We start from the raw sequence: 17,731 nt of genomic DNA, 5'->3' as shown, positions 1-17,731 counted from the left end.
CTCGAAGGGAGCTAGCCGTGAGTATGTCTACACAAGCTGGGAATCACACCCTTAGCTCCAAGTATAGATACAGCTTTAGATGCTTTCCATTATCCTTCTATGACCTTTAACGTCAATGCTAATGTATCATGTGCTACAGAAGAGCAAAGTTTTATTGTTGTCTTAATATGTATGGCGAACACAAATAGCAGCCCTTTTTAAAACTTGTAGGAGGAAACAAATCTTCTTAAACTTACTTACCGATTGTTTGAGGATGTCAGTATTTTATTTTATTTATTTATTTTACAGGTTGCCTCCATGAGACAACGACGAGTAGATTTCTACCTTGCAGCCATTACAGATATGCTGGTAGCTGTTGGTGGGAGGAATGAAAATGGGGCTCTTTCTTCAGCTGAGACCTACAGCCCTCAAAAAGACGCCTGGTCTTATATAGCAGGCTTGCCAAGGTAACAGTGGTCTGTTTAGAAAACCATGTTTTCCTTAAAGAAAAGAACTCTCCAAGATCCACTGTGTTCAGTCCTATATGTGATTATCCTGGGAAGGAAAAAGAGGAATAATTTGAGCCCATGATATCTGAGCTGCTGTCTCCTCGAGGCCATGAATTTGAGATCCACTGGGGTTGTCTTTGTTCTCCACCTTGAGGTTACAGCTATAACAGGGCAAGGAAAAGGGCTTTTTATTTTCATGTTCTGTGTTTGTAGAGTGTCTTTCCTGAGGTTGGTCTCAGAGGAATCCCTTTAGATCGTTTAGATCTCGGTGCAAGGCATTATTTGGGTGGGTACCTTTAGTACCATGTATTTTATGTCCTCTATTTTGGGCTTTTTGCCGCCTGCTCATCCTTGCAGGTATTTTTATGCTGGCTGCTTGTACACATGCCAATATGGAGAGATCCACGTGCCACGGTTGTGCAGTCCAAGTTAAAACTTAGTTGTTCCACTTCTGCGGATTCTTTAATTGTACCATGAGTACCATTAACACTTGTTTTTACTTACATCCCAAACTGATACTTAGAACTTCAGGGTGGTGACCTTTTGAAGGTGGTAGTGAGATCTTTCCCACTGGTATGATGGCAGTTCATGATACCGCATGCGTCTCTGAGGTTTGTAAAGGTAGCTGCTGTTCATATTGTGTTACCAGAGTGCACAGCAGCCTATGATTTCAGTGGTCACGTTTGCTTGGTTGTTGTTAGGTGGTATCTCCAGTAGAATCCTTCAGAGTCTACTTTGCCTACAATTTGTGGTGTGTTTCTTATTCTCTGATGCTAACAGTTCAGTCCCTATCTGCCAAATTTCAGAATCCTAGACAGCTAGTGTAGACATGGATGGCGGAGAGGACTCCTTTTTCCACTTCTGTGTTGGACACGTGTAGCTATGTGAATATGACCTGGACCAACAACCTGGCTCAGTGCTCCTGAGAAACAAGAGGCAGATATCCTTCTGCACATATATGTGGGTTTGGCAGTTGAGATTAAACACCATCAAATCCCCTAGTCTCCTGGGTATGGGGGAGAGGTTTCCGCACAAGTAAGAGTTAAGGGCCTAACTGCCATTCATGCCTAGGGAAAGCCACCCCCTAGTGTGGATTATATTTTAATACAGTTGTGGACAATCCTACCCACACCCTCCCCTTCACGGTCAAATAATGTTTCTGTGGCAACTACAGCGATTACTGTTACGTGGCATTCTGCAAGTATGTTAATATTGCTGTCCCTTTTTGACCTGAGTGGCTAGTCAAAGTTTTGCAGGCCTGAGGATGTTCCAATTGGAAGTAGAAATTGTTGGAGTCTGGTGTTTTCTTTGCAGTTTTGTTACATTACAAAAAGAGTGAACAAAGTGTGGTTTCTCTGAATGCAGACGGAAACAAATAGCAGGAAACAGCTTCTTTTGTTCAGCACCAAGAATGCTCTTTTAGCCTGCCCCTCTGACCCAAAAAACCTCGCCCCAGGGTCACCCACCAGGCTCTCAGCTGCTTTTGAGGTGAGCATTCTCTCTCTCTCTCTTTCCCAGTTTTTCTGTTCTGTGGGGTTCACAGCTGTTTGCTGATAGCAGAGGAATGGTGAGGCTCTGTAATCTTGGGTTCCATTATAGGCTCTGGTGGGAGTGTTTTTCTGGTAGTCACAGATCATTGCATCTCCCCTCGCCCCCCTTCCCTCCCCAACCATGACCCTGTCTGTCCTATCCCCTCCAATCTGTCCCTGTCCCAGTCCTCTCTTTGCCTTTCCAGGTCCTTGTACCATTGCCCTTGCCCAGCCAGTTCTAGTTTTCCTCCTCCAGGTTTCTTGTCTGATTTTTGTCTTTCCCCTCCCTCCCCATTCAGTCTCCACCCCCAGTTCCTTCTCTGTTTCTTTACTAACCCAGTGGTAGTTCTCCTCGTTTCCTTGTCAAATCGGTTTCCTGTCCTCCAAGCCCCATTTCTCCCCCCAGCACATACACACTGGTTCTTAGCTCCAGTCTTCTTGGAGGCCAGTCCCAGTCTCTCCCCCAGCTCCTCACCAGTCTCTGTCATATCCCCACCCAACCCCCCTCCCCAACAAACTAGCTCCCAGTTTCTTTGCCCAACCAGTCCCAGTCTCCCCTGTCCCATACTCCCTTGGTTCCTAACCCCAGTATCCATGTCCAGCCAGTTTCAGTCTTTGCATACACCCCTCCTGCTCTCAGTCAGTTTCCCATACCCCCTCCAGCCTGGCTGCACCCTGGACTGGAGCAGTAATCGCAAGGAAAGCTTCACCTCTATAGGCCTATACTAGAGGGCCCATACTGAGTCTCTCGGTAGGGGTGGCACATGTGTGGTCTGGCCAGCAGTAGGAGCTGTGAGGGCTTGGAGCATGCTCAGTTAGGACAGAATCATTGAAGATTATAGCTGCTAAAATTGAAGAAGTTTCTCCTGGGCAGGTGAAAATTATATTACATTTTTGCCAAATTTGGACAGATTTTCGTAGAGACTGCGAAACCCTGATACAGAGGACTACCTCCCTCCTCCCCCGGGCCATATTTTAAGTCCCTGATCTAAAGTCTGGTGGTGCTCACCCTTTTGAAAGAAATGGTTGCTAGAATTTTTGACATGAGCAAAACAAAACCTCAGCCTGGTACTTGAAAATGGCTAAACCATTTTGGCTGGTTTCTAAATTCCATCAGAGGCAGACACTTGGCATGGAAAATTTCAGCCCGAATGATTAAAGTTTGGCAAAATTATAAGCAGCTGAAAATAGGATCTTATCATGGGAAGTGTCCTGCCACCTTAATAATATCAGGAATATTTTTGCAGGACAGGCACTGTCTACCATTGAAAAATGAGCACCTGCAGCTGCCATTGACTTGGAGTTGTGGGCCCTTAGCGCTTCAGAAAATCAGGTGAAGAGTGTGTTGCTCATCCAGTTGTTTTTTTTTTTTTTTAAAAAAAGAGAAATTCTGAGCTTTTCTCGCAGTCACGGGATGGCTCTGCTGCAGCCGAAGCTGTAATTTGCACTGCATTGCATCAAGGGAAGGTTCTTCAAAACTGGCACGGCATCTCTAATTGATATTGTGGCTTGAAACCGTTTCCTCTTAAACACCTCTGCTCAGCAGGTCTGACAACATTCCCTTAGACACGTATGGCAAAATGCCTGGTGCCTTCAATGGGAGCATGACTGGGCCTGTTGTTCTAAAACTACCGCAGTCCTGTTGTACCCACGTCGGTTTCAAAGGCTTAAGCAATGGTGTTTGCGGGGAATTCAAGGTGACAAAAGCTAGGTGTGCAAAACCATTTGCTATGATTTCTAAGTCTGCTTGGTTTGTGTGGCTGTGGACAAGCACATTTTAAGTCAGATTAGCTGAAACACGACTAGGCTGTTTCAGCAGATCGGCGGCTGTGTTAGAAAGTAATGACGGGATGGACAACTTGATGTTTCACAGGACTCTGCCTACAGTAGAATTCATGCTATCCAGTGAAGTTGTTCAGCAGTCAGAAGGCAGAAAGGAGAAATCTCAGGGCATTTTCCATGGCTGTGTCTATGCTAGATTTTGTGACTGAAAGGGGCTGTCAAATGCGGTCCCTCACTCAGCCATGACTATACTCTGCTGTCCTGTTGGTATAGGTAAAAGTCAGCTGAGTTCACTCAGTGTCAATAGAATTGTCTCTAAAAACAAACAAAAAACCATGGTGGACTGATTTGCTATGATGGGCGCTGATCATTGTTGATCTTGTCCACATCAGCAGTACAACAGAATGCAACACAGCATATAAGGGAAGCTCATTTGGCCTGTGTGGATTTTTTTTTTCCTCCTCTTTTTTTTTCCCCCTCAAAACTACTGAGCAGCCCCAGCTCCCATTGTATTAAATGAGGGCAGCGGATGCTCAGCATCATCTATAAACTTAGTTAGTTTTGTGTGGGGAGGACATGCTGAAAGGTCCTAACGCAGATTCAGCTTGTGACTCAAAACATCTGAGTGTTTGGATCCTCCTTTCGAATGTCTTTCAACTTGTTCTCGCTTCATGTAGAGTTTAAAGCCTCTTCTGAGAGTCTTGACTTGGTCAAATGCAACAGAGTCTTGGGGCGTCTTCATGCCAAAGTCTCTGTATGAATGGTGCTGCTACTTGGACAGCCATGCGTCAGCCACTTGGCACCATTTCACCAAGTGAGATGGCACTGTGGTGGTCTTTGTATTCCAGCTCAAGGACCCTTCTGCGTCCTATAGTGGGAGCTTGCTTGTATGTCTCCATAACAAATCTTCCAAACAGAAGTATTGCGAAGAAGTGCTGGGTCATGGGCTTTTGCATGCACCTGGATTAACAAGTATATACATCTTTTGTCTTCTCTCAAAATGATCATTTAAGATAAACCTTGGTTTTCTTTGTTCTTGGCACTATATAGATGTGAAAGAAGCTACACTAGTGGGCCAAAAGAGTTTGCAGTCTGTAGCTGAGAGAGAATCTTGCTCTGTGAAATAAAAACAACTCTTAGGCTCTGTCCACATTGAGTCCTGAGCATGGTTAAGCGTGGTTTTAAATCATTTCACGCTAAACTGATTTTAACATGGATTCACGAGTCATAGGATTAGGCCTCACACTGTTTAAACCACTTCAGTGTGAACCTAAAATAACTGCTTCAGGAATCATGTTCTTTCATGGCTGTATTACAAGAATAGATGGAGTTGGAGGGGTGCAAGTCTCCCTGTAGGAAGTAGCATGCGCTTCTGGTTTTATACGGACTTTACCAGCTGTCCATGTCTTTGTTACAGAGATATATGTTGAGTTGGACTCAAATGGGAGAGTAGAGAGAACTAATCATAGCATCCTCTGCCAATTCCTTTATGGCAATCCCAGATTTCTGGTAGGAGGGAAGTGTTTTTCACTGTAATCTATTTCTGCTGTAACAGAATTTATAGAAATGTTGAATTCTTATATGGCAAGAATGGAGGGGGGAAATATAACTGTCTAAGAATTAGCGCTTCTGAACTAGATGCATGCAGAGGTATAGGAGGGAGGGAGTGGTTTTGTCTTTTCAGGGGGTAGTGAGTGAGAGAATTCTAGTAATCTGATACTTCTATCCATCCTCAGTGCCATTTCTTATTTAATCCACTATTTGGTTGCAAAACTTTTGTTTTGTAAACTTACAACAAATTAAAAAGCACAGCCTCAGAATTCTCTTTGGAGTTCCTGTCATGGAGCACTATTGCTATAGAGACTGAGAGAGGTTTCTGAGCTTGGTTTGCTGTTCTAGGAAATACAATTCTAGATTTTTTTTTTTTTTTGCATATTCATAGTCATCAGCAATTTTGATAGCAGAATTAAAACAGAGGAAATTAAACAGGTGACTTTTTTTGCTTGCCTCCTTAAGCTTTATTCCAAACAGTTCCGGATTTTCTGGTCATATTCTATATTTAGATTTATAGGGTATCCCAGAACAGTGGTCCTGGTTTGCAAAGGAGGAATATAGAACTCCTCTCCTCTCCCTTCCCTCTTCCCCCGGTTGATTTAAACTTGAATATTTCTCTGATTGGCAAATCTGAACCCGTGTTTTCCTAAATTCTGGGAATGGGAGTGCTGAGGATTGAGTTTGTGGACTCTCACTGGGGACTCTCAAACTAACAAAAAATTCCCAGCGAAAAGTTACAGTGGGTTTGCAGTTGTAGGTATGTCTCTCTGAGGTGACTGGCTTCTGTCAGAATCTGATCTTTTTTAAAAAAGGCAATAAAGCAAGTTAAGGCTCTAGGTACTTTGAAGCTGTTTTTTTTTTTATAGATGATGATGTTACCTGGCCTATGCTATGGTTAGAAATTCCTCCTTGGCATACAAATTTAGGGTGAGATTTTCAAAAACACTGATCATTGGTCTAACTCTGCTTCTGTGGAAGTCAATGGGAGTTGATATCAGTGGAAGTCAAGTTAAGTTAAAGCTGACTGGTTTTGAAAATCCCACACTCAGTTAGTGAATTGTCTTTATTTTCATATAACGCCACTTCACCAATCCTAAATTTAGCACCGGCTAGACTCTCCATGAGTTACACTCCATCTCTTGGAAGCCAAAGGAACCACACTATCAGATGATATCAGTGCTCCCATAAAGCCTCCATAACTACTTCTTGCCCAGCAAATCTTCCTTTCTTATTTTTGCTCCGCACTTTCCTTGGGACCTTAATAGACCGAAATAATTTACTACTTACTTAATAATGCTAGCGAGAGCAGTGCTACTTCTGCTTTTCCTAAAGCCTTTTCCACGCTGCTGAGAAAGTTGAACAAACACTACTCTTTAGTATCAGAGGGGTAGCTGTGTTAGTCTATATCCACAGAAACAACGAGGAGTCTGGTGGCACCTTAAAGACTAACAGATTTATTTGGGCATAAGCTTTCGTGGGTAAAAAAAAAACCACTTCTTCTGATGCCTAGAGTGAAAATTACAGATGCAGGCATAAATATACTGACACATGAAGTCAGTATTTTTATGCTTACATCTGTAATTTCACTCCATGCATCTGAAGAAGTGGGTTTTTTACCCATGAAAGCTTATGCCCAAACTACTCTTCAGTGGACTCCCGTTGAATAACTAACTAACTTTTTTATTATTATTTTAGTTCAATTTTAAATATCACTTTTAAATGTAACAGATATGAAATAACTCACCTCTTCACTGTATGTGCTGCACTGATATTTAACAATCACTGTTAAATATTTGCACTGGTCTGCAAAACCAATAAGTTGTTGTTGTTTGCCTATCCTAGGTTTACCTATGGGCATGCTGGCACTGTCTACAAGGAATTTGTTTATATCTCGGGGGGCCATGATTACCAAATTGGTCCCTATAGAAAAAATCTCCTTTGCTATGATTACCGCACAGATGTCTGGGAGGAAAAGCGGCCAATGATCACTGCTCGGGGATGGCACAGCATGTGCACCTTGGAGGACAACATCTATTCCATTGGCGGCAGTGATGACAACATAGAAACTATGGCACGCTTTGACATTCTGAGTGTGGAGTCTTACAGCCCTCAGTGTAACCAGTGGACCAGAGTCTCTCCCTTGTTTCAAGCAAACAGTGAGTCTGGAGTGGCAGTCTGGGAAGGCAAGATTTATATTCTTGGAGGCTATAGCTGGGAAGACACTGTCTTCTCCAAAACTGTCCAGGTGTATGACAAGGAGAAAAACAAGTGGTACAGAGGAACTGACCTTCCCAAAGCTATTGCTGGTGTGTCTGCGTGCGTCTGTGCATTGAAACCCAGAAAGGAGGACAAAAAGAAAAAGACAAAAACGAAGAAGCATCAGGATCGAGGAAGATGACACAGCTTGGGAACCTTGTAACTAATCGTCTCTTTCTAATCTTCATTTAAAAAAAAAAAGGAAAAAAAAGAAAACAGTTTCTGAAACCTTAGAGAACATGTGGTCGAACATCTTTGGGTGAGGGTCACGTGAAGGTAACTACTACTACTGAATGGTGGTAAGGTTGCAAAGGGTGCTATGCTACCCGTCCTGTACATTTAGGTGTAGTCTGTTACTTCCATGGTTCTTAGCTTTTACACACTTATAATAATAATAATAATAATAAAGGTAAAAAAAATTAAAAATTTGAAAACTTTTTGGCTTAGAAAATTCAATGATGGGGAGGGAAAAGAGGACCAAACATCGGTTTAAAGTTACAAAGAGAAGTCTAGAAGCAGTTGCTATTGAAAATTGATATGGATCTTGTTCTAAGTCCTGATTTTTTTTTTTTCCCCTTAAATTTTAATTTACAATACTTTCTAGATTTGTGAGTAAAAGATTTCTGGTATGCATGAGTAGCCATTCAAATTATACACATGCTCAGGCATCTTGGTAAGCAAATGACATTTCTGTACTCTTAAGATTCAGAGGATATTATTAAGTGACCAGACTGTGAGTGCAGGCATGGCCATGTAACTGATCTGTGCTCAGTTTATGAGCTCAGCTGGTATTTCCAGTGGTGCAATGATCTACAAGATCCAGGGGAGGTGACACAACCTTTACGTCATTTGTTAATGACTAGAACTGTGCAAAGTTTCATAACAAAACCCAGTGCCAAGTTTGGTTTTGTTGATTTCACCTAGTTCAGGACCAGGCTTTTTAAACCTTTCAGAGACTCTGAATGGATTTGTGGCTTTAAGCAGAAGTTACATAGAACTTGGTCCTTACTTTAAACCAGGTGAGACAAATAGACTTCATTGTGAGTTTTATTGGGGGTGGAGAAGGGAAGGTATTGAAATCAAAAGCTCAAAATGAACTTGAGACAAAGAGCAAACACATCCTACAAAGGGCAATGGGATGGGGAAAAAAAAGTTTGCAGGAGCTGGGAACTGCTGAATTTAGCATGAGTCTAGCAACGATGACCCCTGCCAGTCGGTGCAAGGGACCATTAACAGACTCTGGACGAGAATCTAACCCAGCACTCTTTGGTCAGGTGACTGCAACACTGTTTCTTTTGGAAGAATGGGCTTAACATGGGGGAAAAGTTGTGGTGGATTCTTGGGATGCCATTTGGGCACAGATAACTGAACTGTTGGGAGAATCATATACTGGAGTAATATCATGGGAATTTGACTTATGCCCACCACACTAAAGACATTTTGATTGTAGACCCTGCCAGTGCACTTTCACAGAAGACAGTTTAAAACAGCACTGGGTTAAAGTGCACCAGCAGGATTAACACAGACTAATTAATGCACAACGTGTTTGTGCGCTTTAGAAAGTACACCCCTGTAGAGTGCATTATCCACCGTGTACAATCCTTCTGTCATTCCATCTTCCACTGGCAGGGTTGTGTCTACTGCAAGTATTTAAATTTACCAACTGTCTGGCCAGCCTTCAAGCATTCACCCAAAGCAGTGTACAAATGGGCCTTTTGTTTGATTTGCAAGAAGTTAAGAACCAGTCATCTCATACAGTCTCTGTAATTTTTATAACAATAATAATTCCAGGCCACAGATTACTCTCTCATCCCAACACAAAGAAATTTTTAGAAATTTTTGAAACTTTTGTACTTTTTTATAACACATTTTTCTAATACCTAGTCTCTAGTTTGCCATGTTATGTTATTTACTATTGAAGTTCCTGCCCTATAATCGTGATCCTATTGTTATAGTCAGGAACTCATAATTTGTTGGCTCTTTCAGGCTTTGTGTTTAGTCAGTTGTGATGTGATGCAGCTGTTAAAACAGCATTCACATTCTCAGCATTGTCAGACCTATAATTGTGGCTATTGTAAGGCTGTCACTGGCAGTTCAAATAGTCAGACATGCTGATAAATGCTCTTTTATTGTCACTCGGTGATCCACTGCGTGGATTTCAAGAGCCTTGATTTAAAGTTCTGCTTTGGTGCTATTGATCCATTTTCTCTAAGTCCTTCCAAGTCCCTCTCCATCCACATCTCCATCACTGTGCAACATAACCATGTACTTCAGATCTGCCTTTTTCCTTTTATCCTATGTATAAGGGATGTGCTGCCTACTTTTTGCTACTGGGGTGTATCTGCCTCATTAATGTGAAAATTCTTCTAAGCAAAACTTGTTTGCACTATAAAAGAAAATTCCATTTTCAACAGCATTTGGAGTTTGGGGTCCTCTTCATCCATCAATAGGATTCAATTGTTTTATTTATTTATTTTTTTAATTGAAAGTGGCACCTTGTGAATAGCTGGAGTGAAAGAAAGGAAACAAATGATGCCGTGTGACACAAAAAGATTGAAGAAAACAGGCTTGAGGTATATAAGTTGTAAAAATCCTCTGGATATCTTTGAGTGCTTCTCTTAAACAATAGAAACTATTAAATTTAACAAGTTACAAAAAGTCCTCTATGTGCAGTAATGATACCTTTTACATTGCATGAGGAAATAGTTAGTTATTTTTTTAATTGTTCCTAAAAAAAAAAAAGAGATAATGGAATGTTTAAGTTAGAACAAACAGATTAGCTGATTTAGGTATCTGAAAACTCATTTGTTGACTGGCAACTCCTACTTCATCTTCCTCCAACCCTTTTCATGTGTAAATACACAACAAAGATTCCCCAAGATGCTTCTTTGTTTCTACTGATTGGCTGCTTTTCATATTTTTTTTTTGTTTTAATTGTATATGCTTGTGTCTTAGATTCTTGATGTGTTTACACATTTGAAAAATAAAACATGTTAAGAATTTCCGACTTTACTCCTCTTCGTGTGCATTGTTTACTCCCTAACTGTTTTTTCTCTTTATTGATAACCCGAAATGAAGTGATTCTTTTTGTAACTATTTCGGAGGTAGTCTCAACAGAGTGAGCGCAAACTTTTTAACAAGGTATAGGTGGTAGCTAGTTCCATTGTGGCTCAAGTAATTACATTTTGAGGGGGCAGAAGAACACTAATTTGTATCTGGCTGATCCAAACACACCAAAAAATGGTTCCTCTTGCCCCCACTTCTCAGCAAAGCATTGGATAGTCAAAACATAGAGGACCCAGTTCAGTTTCTAATGGAGTCAAAAAGAATATTTCACTGAGTTGGATCAAGCCCTACTGAATCCATAGTACAAAACTTAATTGGTTATGCAAAATATAAGCCCAGTATTACAAACTCTTAGTGGGGGGAGTAACCGTTATTCTCATAGCATCATGGAAGTCAGGGGCTACTCACGAGAGTACTTGCAGGATCAGATGCAATTTCAGAATATTTGGGGTGTACTATATATTATTTGCATAAATAATTTACACCTGTCAGAAGAACAGATTATTACTATTTGTAGCTACAGACCCTAATGGGGGGTCAAAACTCATAATGAAATTGGTATCTATCTAATTATTTGTATGGCCAACTTGCCTCATGAAATACATATTAGTAGGGTTATTGAACTATGGCACATTGCATTTTAAAGTGACCTGTAAACACAGCTGCTCCATACTGAAATACTTTGGAATAAGACTCTCACTATATGATGTCCTGGGATCCTTGCAAAAACAAGACATGTATCTCCCCGCAGGAACATTTCTACATGCAGTGACAGTGAATTCACACTTTTTGGTGTTTCATAAACCAAATGGGTATTTTGCCAATCAACCAGAAAACTTGGTTGAGGATCAGAAGGAGAGTGGAGGAGTGGAAGGTAAGATATTGTGTTGTCAGAAACTTTCTGTGCCCATCGCTTTCACAGACTTCATTTGTGATCTTTGCAAATCACATAACTTCTCCTTGCCTCAGTTTCCCCTTCCACAAAAATGGGGATAAGTAACTATTTCTTCTCATTTTTGAGAAGGCACCTAATACAAAGAGGGGGATCAATATGAAAACTGAAAGGTGGATAAGGAACTGGTTAAAGGGGAGACTACAACGGGTTGTACTGAAAGGCGAACTGTCAGGCTGGAAGGAGGTTACTAGTGGAGTTCCTCAAGGATCAGTTTTGGGACCAATCTTATTTAATCTTTTCATTACTGACCTTGGCACAAAAAGCAGGAATGTGCTAATAAAGTGTGCGGATGACACAAAGCTGGAAGGTATTGCTAACACAGAGAAGACCGGGATATCATACAGGAAGATCTGGATGACCTTGTAAAGTGGAGTAATAGTAATAGGATGAAATTTAATAGTGAAAAGTGCAAGATCATGCATTTAGGGATTATTAACAAGAATTTTAGTTATAAATTGAGGACACATCAGTTGGAAGTAACAGAGGAGGAGAAGGACCTCGGAGTATTGGTTGATCACAGGATGACTATGAGCCGCCAATGTGATACAGCCGTTAAAAAAGCTAATGTGGTTTTAGGATGCATCAGGTGAGATATTTCCAGCAAAGATAAGGAGGTGTTAGTATCGATATATAAGGCACTGGTGAGACCTCATCTGGAATACTGTGTGCAATTCTGGTCGCCTATGTTGAATTCATCCTTCTTAAAACTGGAACAGGTTCAGAGATGGGCTACTAGGATGATCTGAGGAATGGAAAACTTGTCTTATGAAAGGAGACTCAAAGAGCTTGGCTTGTTTAGCCTAACCAAAAGAAGGTTGAGGGGGGATATGATTGCTCTTTATAAATATATCAGTGATTAATATCAGGGAGGGAGAGGAATTATTTAAGCTTAGTACCAATGTGGACACAAGAACAAATGGATATAAACTGGACACTAGGAAGTTTAGACTTGAAATTAGACGAAGGTTTCTGACCATTAGAGGAGTGAAGTTCTGGAACAGCCTTCCAAGGGGAGTAGTGGTGGCAAAAGACATATCTGGCTTTAAAACTAAGCTTGATAAGTTTATGGAGGGGATGGTATGATGGGATAGCCTAATTTTGGTAATTATTTTAGCAATTAATTTTTATTATCATCAGGTAAGTATGCCCAGTGGTCTGTGATGGGGTGTTAGATGGAGTGGGATCTGAGTTACTATAGAGAATTCTTTCCTGAGTGCTGGCTGGTGAGTCTTGCCCACATGCTTATGGTTTAGCTGATTGCCATATTTGGGGTCGGGAAGGAATTTTCCTCCGGGGCAGATTGGCAGAGGCCCTGGAGCTTTTTCGCCTTCCTCTGCAGCATGGGGCACAGGTCACTTGCTGGAGGATTCTCTGCAGCTTGAGGTCTTCAAACCACAATTTGAGGACTTCAGTAACTCAGACATAGGCTAGGAGTTTGTTACAGGAGTGGGTAGGTGAGATTCTGTGGCCTGCGTTGTGCAGAAAGTCAGACTAGATGATCATAATGGTCCCTTCTGACCTTAAAGTCTATGAGTCTAAAGTGCTATAGAAGTTCAAGATTTTTATTCAAGCCAACTGTCAAAATGCTCCCTTCCTTTCTTTCCCATACAAATACACCCTGGCATTACCATGGAAAGGAATGAATATTGGTAACTTCAATATTGGTAATAAAAACGTTGTGAGGCACCCTGAGGAAAAGTTACACAAATCACTCCAGGTCAATATATCCTTTCGCTCTTACCCTAAAATCATGCTGCAGCCAATTCCTTTAGTAATTAAACTAAAGGTTTATTAGTAAAACAAGAGAGTTATTAAATGGTTAAAGGAATCATATACCTTACAATTGATTTCAGAGTCTGTAGGGCAGGATAATACACTTTGATGGTAAGTCTGCTGGCTTGCAGTAAGTCTTTCTGGATCACCCAAAACATTGGGGGTCATCAGTCCTTTGTTCAAAGCTGCCTTGTTAGAAATCACAGTCCAGAGAAGAGGAGCAGAATGGAAGACCAAGATGTGATGTCACCGTCTCGTCTTTTATACTTTCAGCCCACGTGCCTGGAAAGTTACTGGCAAAAAGATGGAGTCTTAGGCCATGTCTTTACATGCCTCACTGAGTCCTAGGGCAGCCAATGCCTCAGTTTTCTCTGAAACATCTCCAGGAGGGGTTCATTGGGCAAGCTTATTGTCATTAATGAGACATCAAGCAAGCTAGCTGGCAAATCTGTCTTGGAGCATCACCCAAGAAAACATGTTTGAGATACAACCCAGCAAATATTAATAACTTCATATACAAAGATGGAGTTAAACAGAATAATACTTAGCTTATAACTTTTCCATTCATACCCCAAGGCATACTTTGTACAAGATTTATCACAATTCTGCAATAATGGTGATCCATTAGTGTAAACATGGTCACCTTTCTTTTATACAGTGTCACAGCCCCACATGCAGCTGTGGTTGCTCTTTTCATAAAGTGTTCTCATATAATCAGCTAGAGCAAGACTAAAGGGGACCAGGGGGTGAAGCAGAAACTGAATTCAAGGACAATAATCTGCTACCTTCTGCCTACTTCAGTCCATTCCTACCACTTTGATCAAAAATAGGCAGTCCACACTGTATAAACGCTTAATTTATCCTGTAGACCAGATGCAGTTTCCAGGGTGCCACAGTCGATTTGACATTGTCAGGTGAATGTTGCAGCATCTCAGTCGAGCCGGCAATCTGTAGCTGGATGGGACTTCAGGGGGTACAAAGGTAAATTCACAGAGTGTAACTGCTGACATACCTGCCCCCCAGTTTTTAAGATTATGGTGGGCCTAATGATGAAAGAAATTGCGAGGTGCAAGAGAGGCTAGGAGGTTGAGATTGTGACAATGCTAAAATAGACTGTTTTGCACAAGAAGGGGCTTGAATTTAAGCTAAGGTAGGTTGAGATACTAAAGGAATTTAATCAGGAATTCTTTACAGAGAATTAAAACATGGAATAAAGTGACAAACATCTACATGAGCTACTGATCAATATTTACAAAAAGAATTAAGAGGAGCACAGGGAAGCGAAGTTGTACTGAGTCTGTACAATTGCTAAAGCATAGAAGTGGAGCTAAGTCTTGCTGATGAAAATGGATCCATTGTTTGTACTATTTGGAAGTCTTCATGCTGAATGTTAATGAGCACAACAAGTACGAGGTGAGTGGATTTTTTGCATTAACTATTTCGAACAGATAAAAATGGAGAATAAGCAGAATTAAAGGAAGAGGCTTTCTTCCAGCCACTGAAAGTTTCTTTTTTTTCCAAAGGATGCTAAAACTGTGGACATGTAACAATAGCATTCATCTCCAAAGCAAATTTCAAATAAAATACTGTTGCAATTCTAAAGAACTCAGTTACATGGTCTCTAAAATAAAACCTGTACTGATTTAAGACATGATAAAACTAAGGGTGTTTTTAATGGTTGCAGTTATTGTATCTTTATAGAAACTAACCAATACTCAGTTACTTCAGGAGATATTATATGGGGCTTTCCAATTTTTCATTGTTTGATCTTGTGTAACAACATGAGAACAGTTTGACAATTGTCTGTTTTTTTTTCCAATCAGCTATTACTTAAAAAACATCTCTTAGCTCGGGTAACATTCTAAAGTTTCTAAAACCCAGAGTTTCTTGTTTCTCTAACTATAAAGGACATAAGATATGACTGGAGATGAATTACATTCTTTACTGCAGAAGTAAATTTGTGTTTGTAATTAGTGAATATTTGTTTTATTATTTTAAAAAGCTTTGAAAAGATCTTTAACTCTACAATGAAGCAAAGGAGAAAAATATTACCTAAAATATTCATTTTGGACTGTAATGAGAGGAAATTGATCAGTACTCTGGAGTATATGAAATAATGTACTCATGAACTAACTATTGCTTACCTAATTAGCTTCACATGGAGGTGAAAATGTAACCAGAAATGTTCTGTCTTTAGCTGATCTGAAATGACAGTTAAGAGATATGGTGATGATCATTATATGATGCTTTAGAACTGAAGACTATCATAAGCATAATGGTTGAGAGCCACAAAGGTATTTATATGCCTAAAACTCATACTTAAGTACTTAATCCCAGTTCTGGTGCCACCAAAACATATAGGTACCTCTGTTCCTGCCTCTGGGCATGCACACCAATACCTCCCTCTAGGCATCCTGATGCCTATTTCCCACCTGAGCCCCAGAGCAATTCACGAACTGGGGGAAGATAGAAAGAGAGAAGGTGGTGAGGAAATACCTGTCATTGAACCAACTTCTGTTGGTGAGAGAGACATGCTTTCAGGCTTACACAGAGCTCTTCTTCAGGGGGAAGATAGGCAGTTATCTGCCTAAGTGGAGTGCAGGGCTCAATCCAGTCGGCATGCTCAAACGCCTTCTATTGGATTGGGTCCCATTCACAATCTGCCCACCTACCTTTATGACTTCTTTACTCCAGTGGTTAGCGCACTTGTGTGGGATGTCGGAGATTCAGGTTCAATTCCCACGTCTTTGCCAGGGGGAAGCAAGGATTTGAGCAGGGGTCTCCCATCTCCTGGGAAGGTTCTCTGCTACTGAGCTATGGGATATTCATCGGGGGGTGGGGGACGGGAGAGGCTCCCTCAATCTTCCCGTTAAAGCTGTTCCACTGTAGTTCAATAATGAAACACTGATTGGAGCAGCAAGACTGGCCTGACTTAGGTGTGGTCTAAAAAGTTAGGTCAACCCAGCTACCTTGCTCAGGGGTGTGAAAAATCCACAGGTAGTTAAACCGCCTAATCCCCGCTATAGACAGCACTGGATTGACAGAAGGATTTTCCAGTCAATTTAGCTACTGTCTGTCAGGGACCCCTCCTGTTGGTGAGTGAACCCCTGCTGTCAGCATAGGTACACCGAAGTGGAGAGAAGCCCTAAGTATTTATCCACAATGGAGCAGTCATTTGGCCAGAGACAAAGAGAGTGAGGGAGAATGACTGTAGTCTCTGGGCTAGGGCTGGTAGATGGGACACCTTGGGTCCAGTTCCCCTGCTCCAATCCCTCTTCCACAATGGAACAGCTTTCAAGGGAACCCCACATGAGAATATCATATAGCCCAGTGATTAAAGAACCCTCCCGAGAGGTGGGAGAGACCTCTATTCAAATCCTTTCTCCCCTTCTGACAGAGAGGGGGGAATAGAATCTAGGTCTCCCATATGCCAGGTGAGTACTCTGACCACTGGGCTGAAAGGTATAAAGTGGGTGCCAGTGGTATCACCTCCTCCTCTTGCCGTTTTGTTTGGAGCACAGTGGGCTCCTAACTCATTCCTGCAAGAAAACCTTAGGTGCCTAAGCCCATCTGACTCCAAGTGGCTGGTTTCCATTCACTAGTGGATCACTAAGTTCAGGGCAGGTCTACACTAGAAGGTGCTGGAGACTGCTGTAGCGCATCTGGCAAAGATGCTCTATGCCAACTGGAGAGTGATCTCCCATCTGCACAATTACTTCACCTCTGCAAGAGGTGGGATCTAAGTCGGCAGGAGAGCATCTCATGCTGACATAGGGTCGGGGTGGACAGCACTTGGGTCTCTGTAACTGGAGTCTTTCAAGGGGGTGTCTTTTTCATATCCCTGAACGACATACGTTTGATTGTCTTAGGTGCCTAAGGGCAGATCTACACTTATCTCAGAGAGAGGGGTGAAGCTTAGCACACACCCTCTGGTTGGCATCTCTGAGACCCTTTGACTGGCTTAGGTGACTCTGTGCCCAGCACACTGGCTTTATGTGGGTTGCATTCTTAAGCACCCATTTCTCCCCTATCCCTGTTCATTGTATAGGGAGCCTAGGCACCTAATTTGGTATTGTGGATCTCTGTGTTGTTCCTATGATGTTCTAGGTGCCTAAAAGGTAGGCTCTGGGAGGTTCAGTGTTGCAACACCAAAGTACCTTTGTGGATCCCACCCACATGGGCATCCTGAATTAGTGATTGGTTAGACTTGGTCCCCATTAGCCTACCAGGAATTGGTGTCAGTCAAAGTAATCTTCTATATTCTTGCTGTAAGATTTAACCTCTGACTATGGTTCAACAAGGTTTTGAACTGCACACTTCTAGAACAT

General features: G+C 41.6%; 1 protein-coding gene across 7 annotated transcripts in view; it reads left to right on the top strand.

Annotated features, from left to right (window-relative positions):
- The window catches only part of KLHL36 (kelch like family member 36), a 28,867-nt gene extending 18,246 nt beyond the window's left edge, over nt 1-10,621 (top strand). For all 7 annotated transcript variants that reach the window (XM_050923256.1, XM_050923257.1, XM_050923261.1 and 4 more), the window contains 2 exons: nt 289-446; nt 7,196-10,621. In XM_050923256.1, coding sequence (XP_050779213.1) covers nt 289-446; nt 7,196-7,751 — 714 coding nt within the window. In that variant the 3' untranslated portion in view covers nt 7,752-10,621. The remainder of the gene's footprint in view (nt 1-288; nt 447-7,195) is intronic.
- The last annotated feature ends 7,110 nt before the right edge of the window (nt 10,622-17,731 follow it).

Source organism: Gopherus flavomarginatus, chromosome 14, assembly GCF_025201925.1.
Source record: "Gopherus flavomarginatus isolate rGopFla2 chromosome 14, rGopFla2.mat.asm, whole genome shotgun sequence".
Taxonomy (NCBI): domain Eukaryota; kingdom Metazoa; phylum Chordata; order Testudines; family Testudinidae; genus Gopherus; species Gopherus flavomarginatus.
The sequence above is the reverse complement of the archived record's forward strand: the minus strand, read 5'-3'. Positions and strand labels throughout refer to the sequence as shown.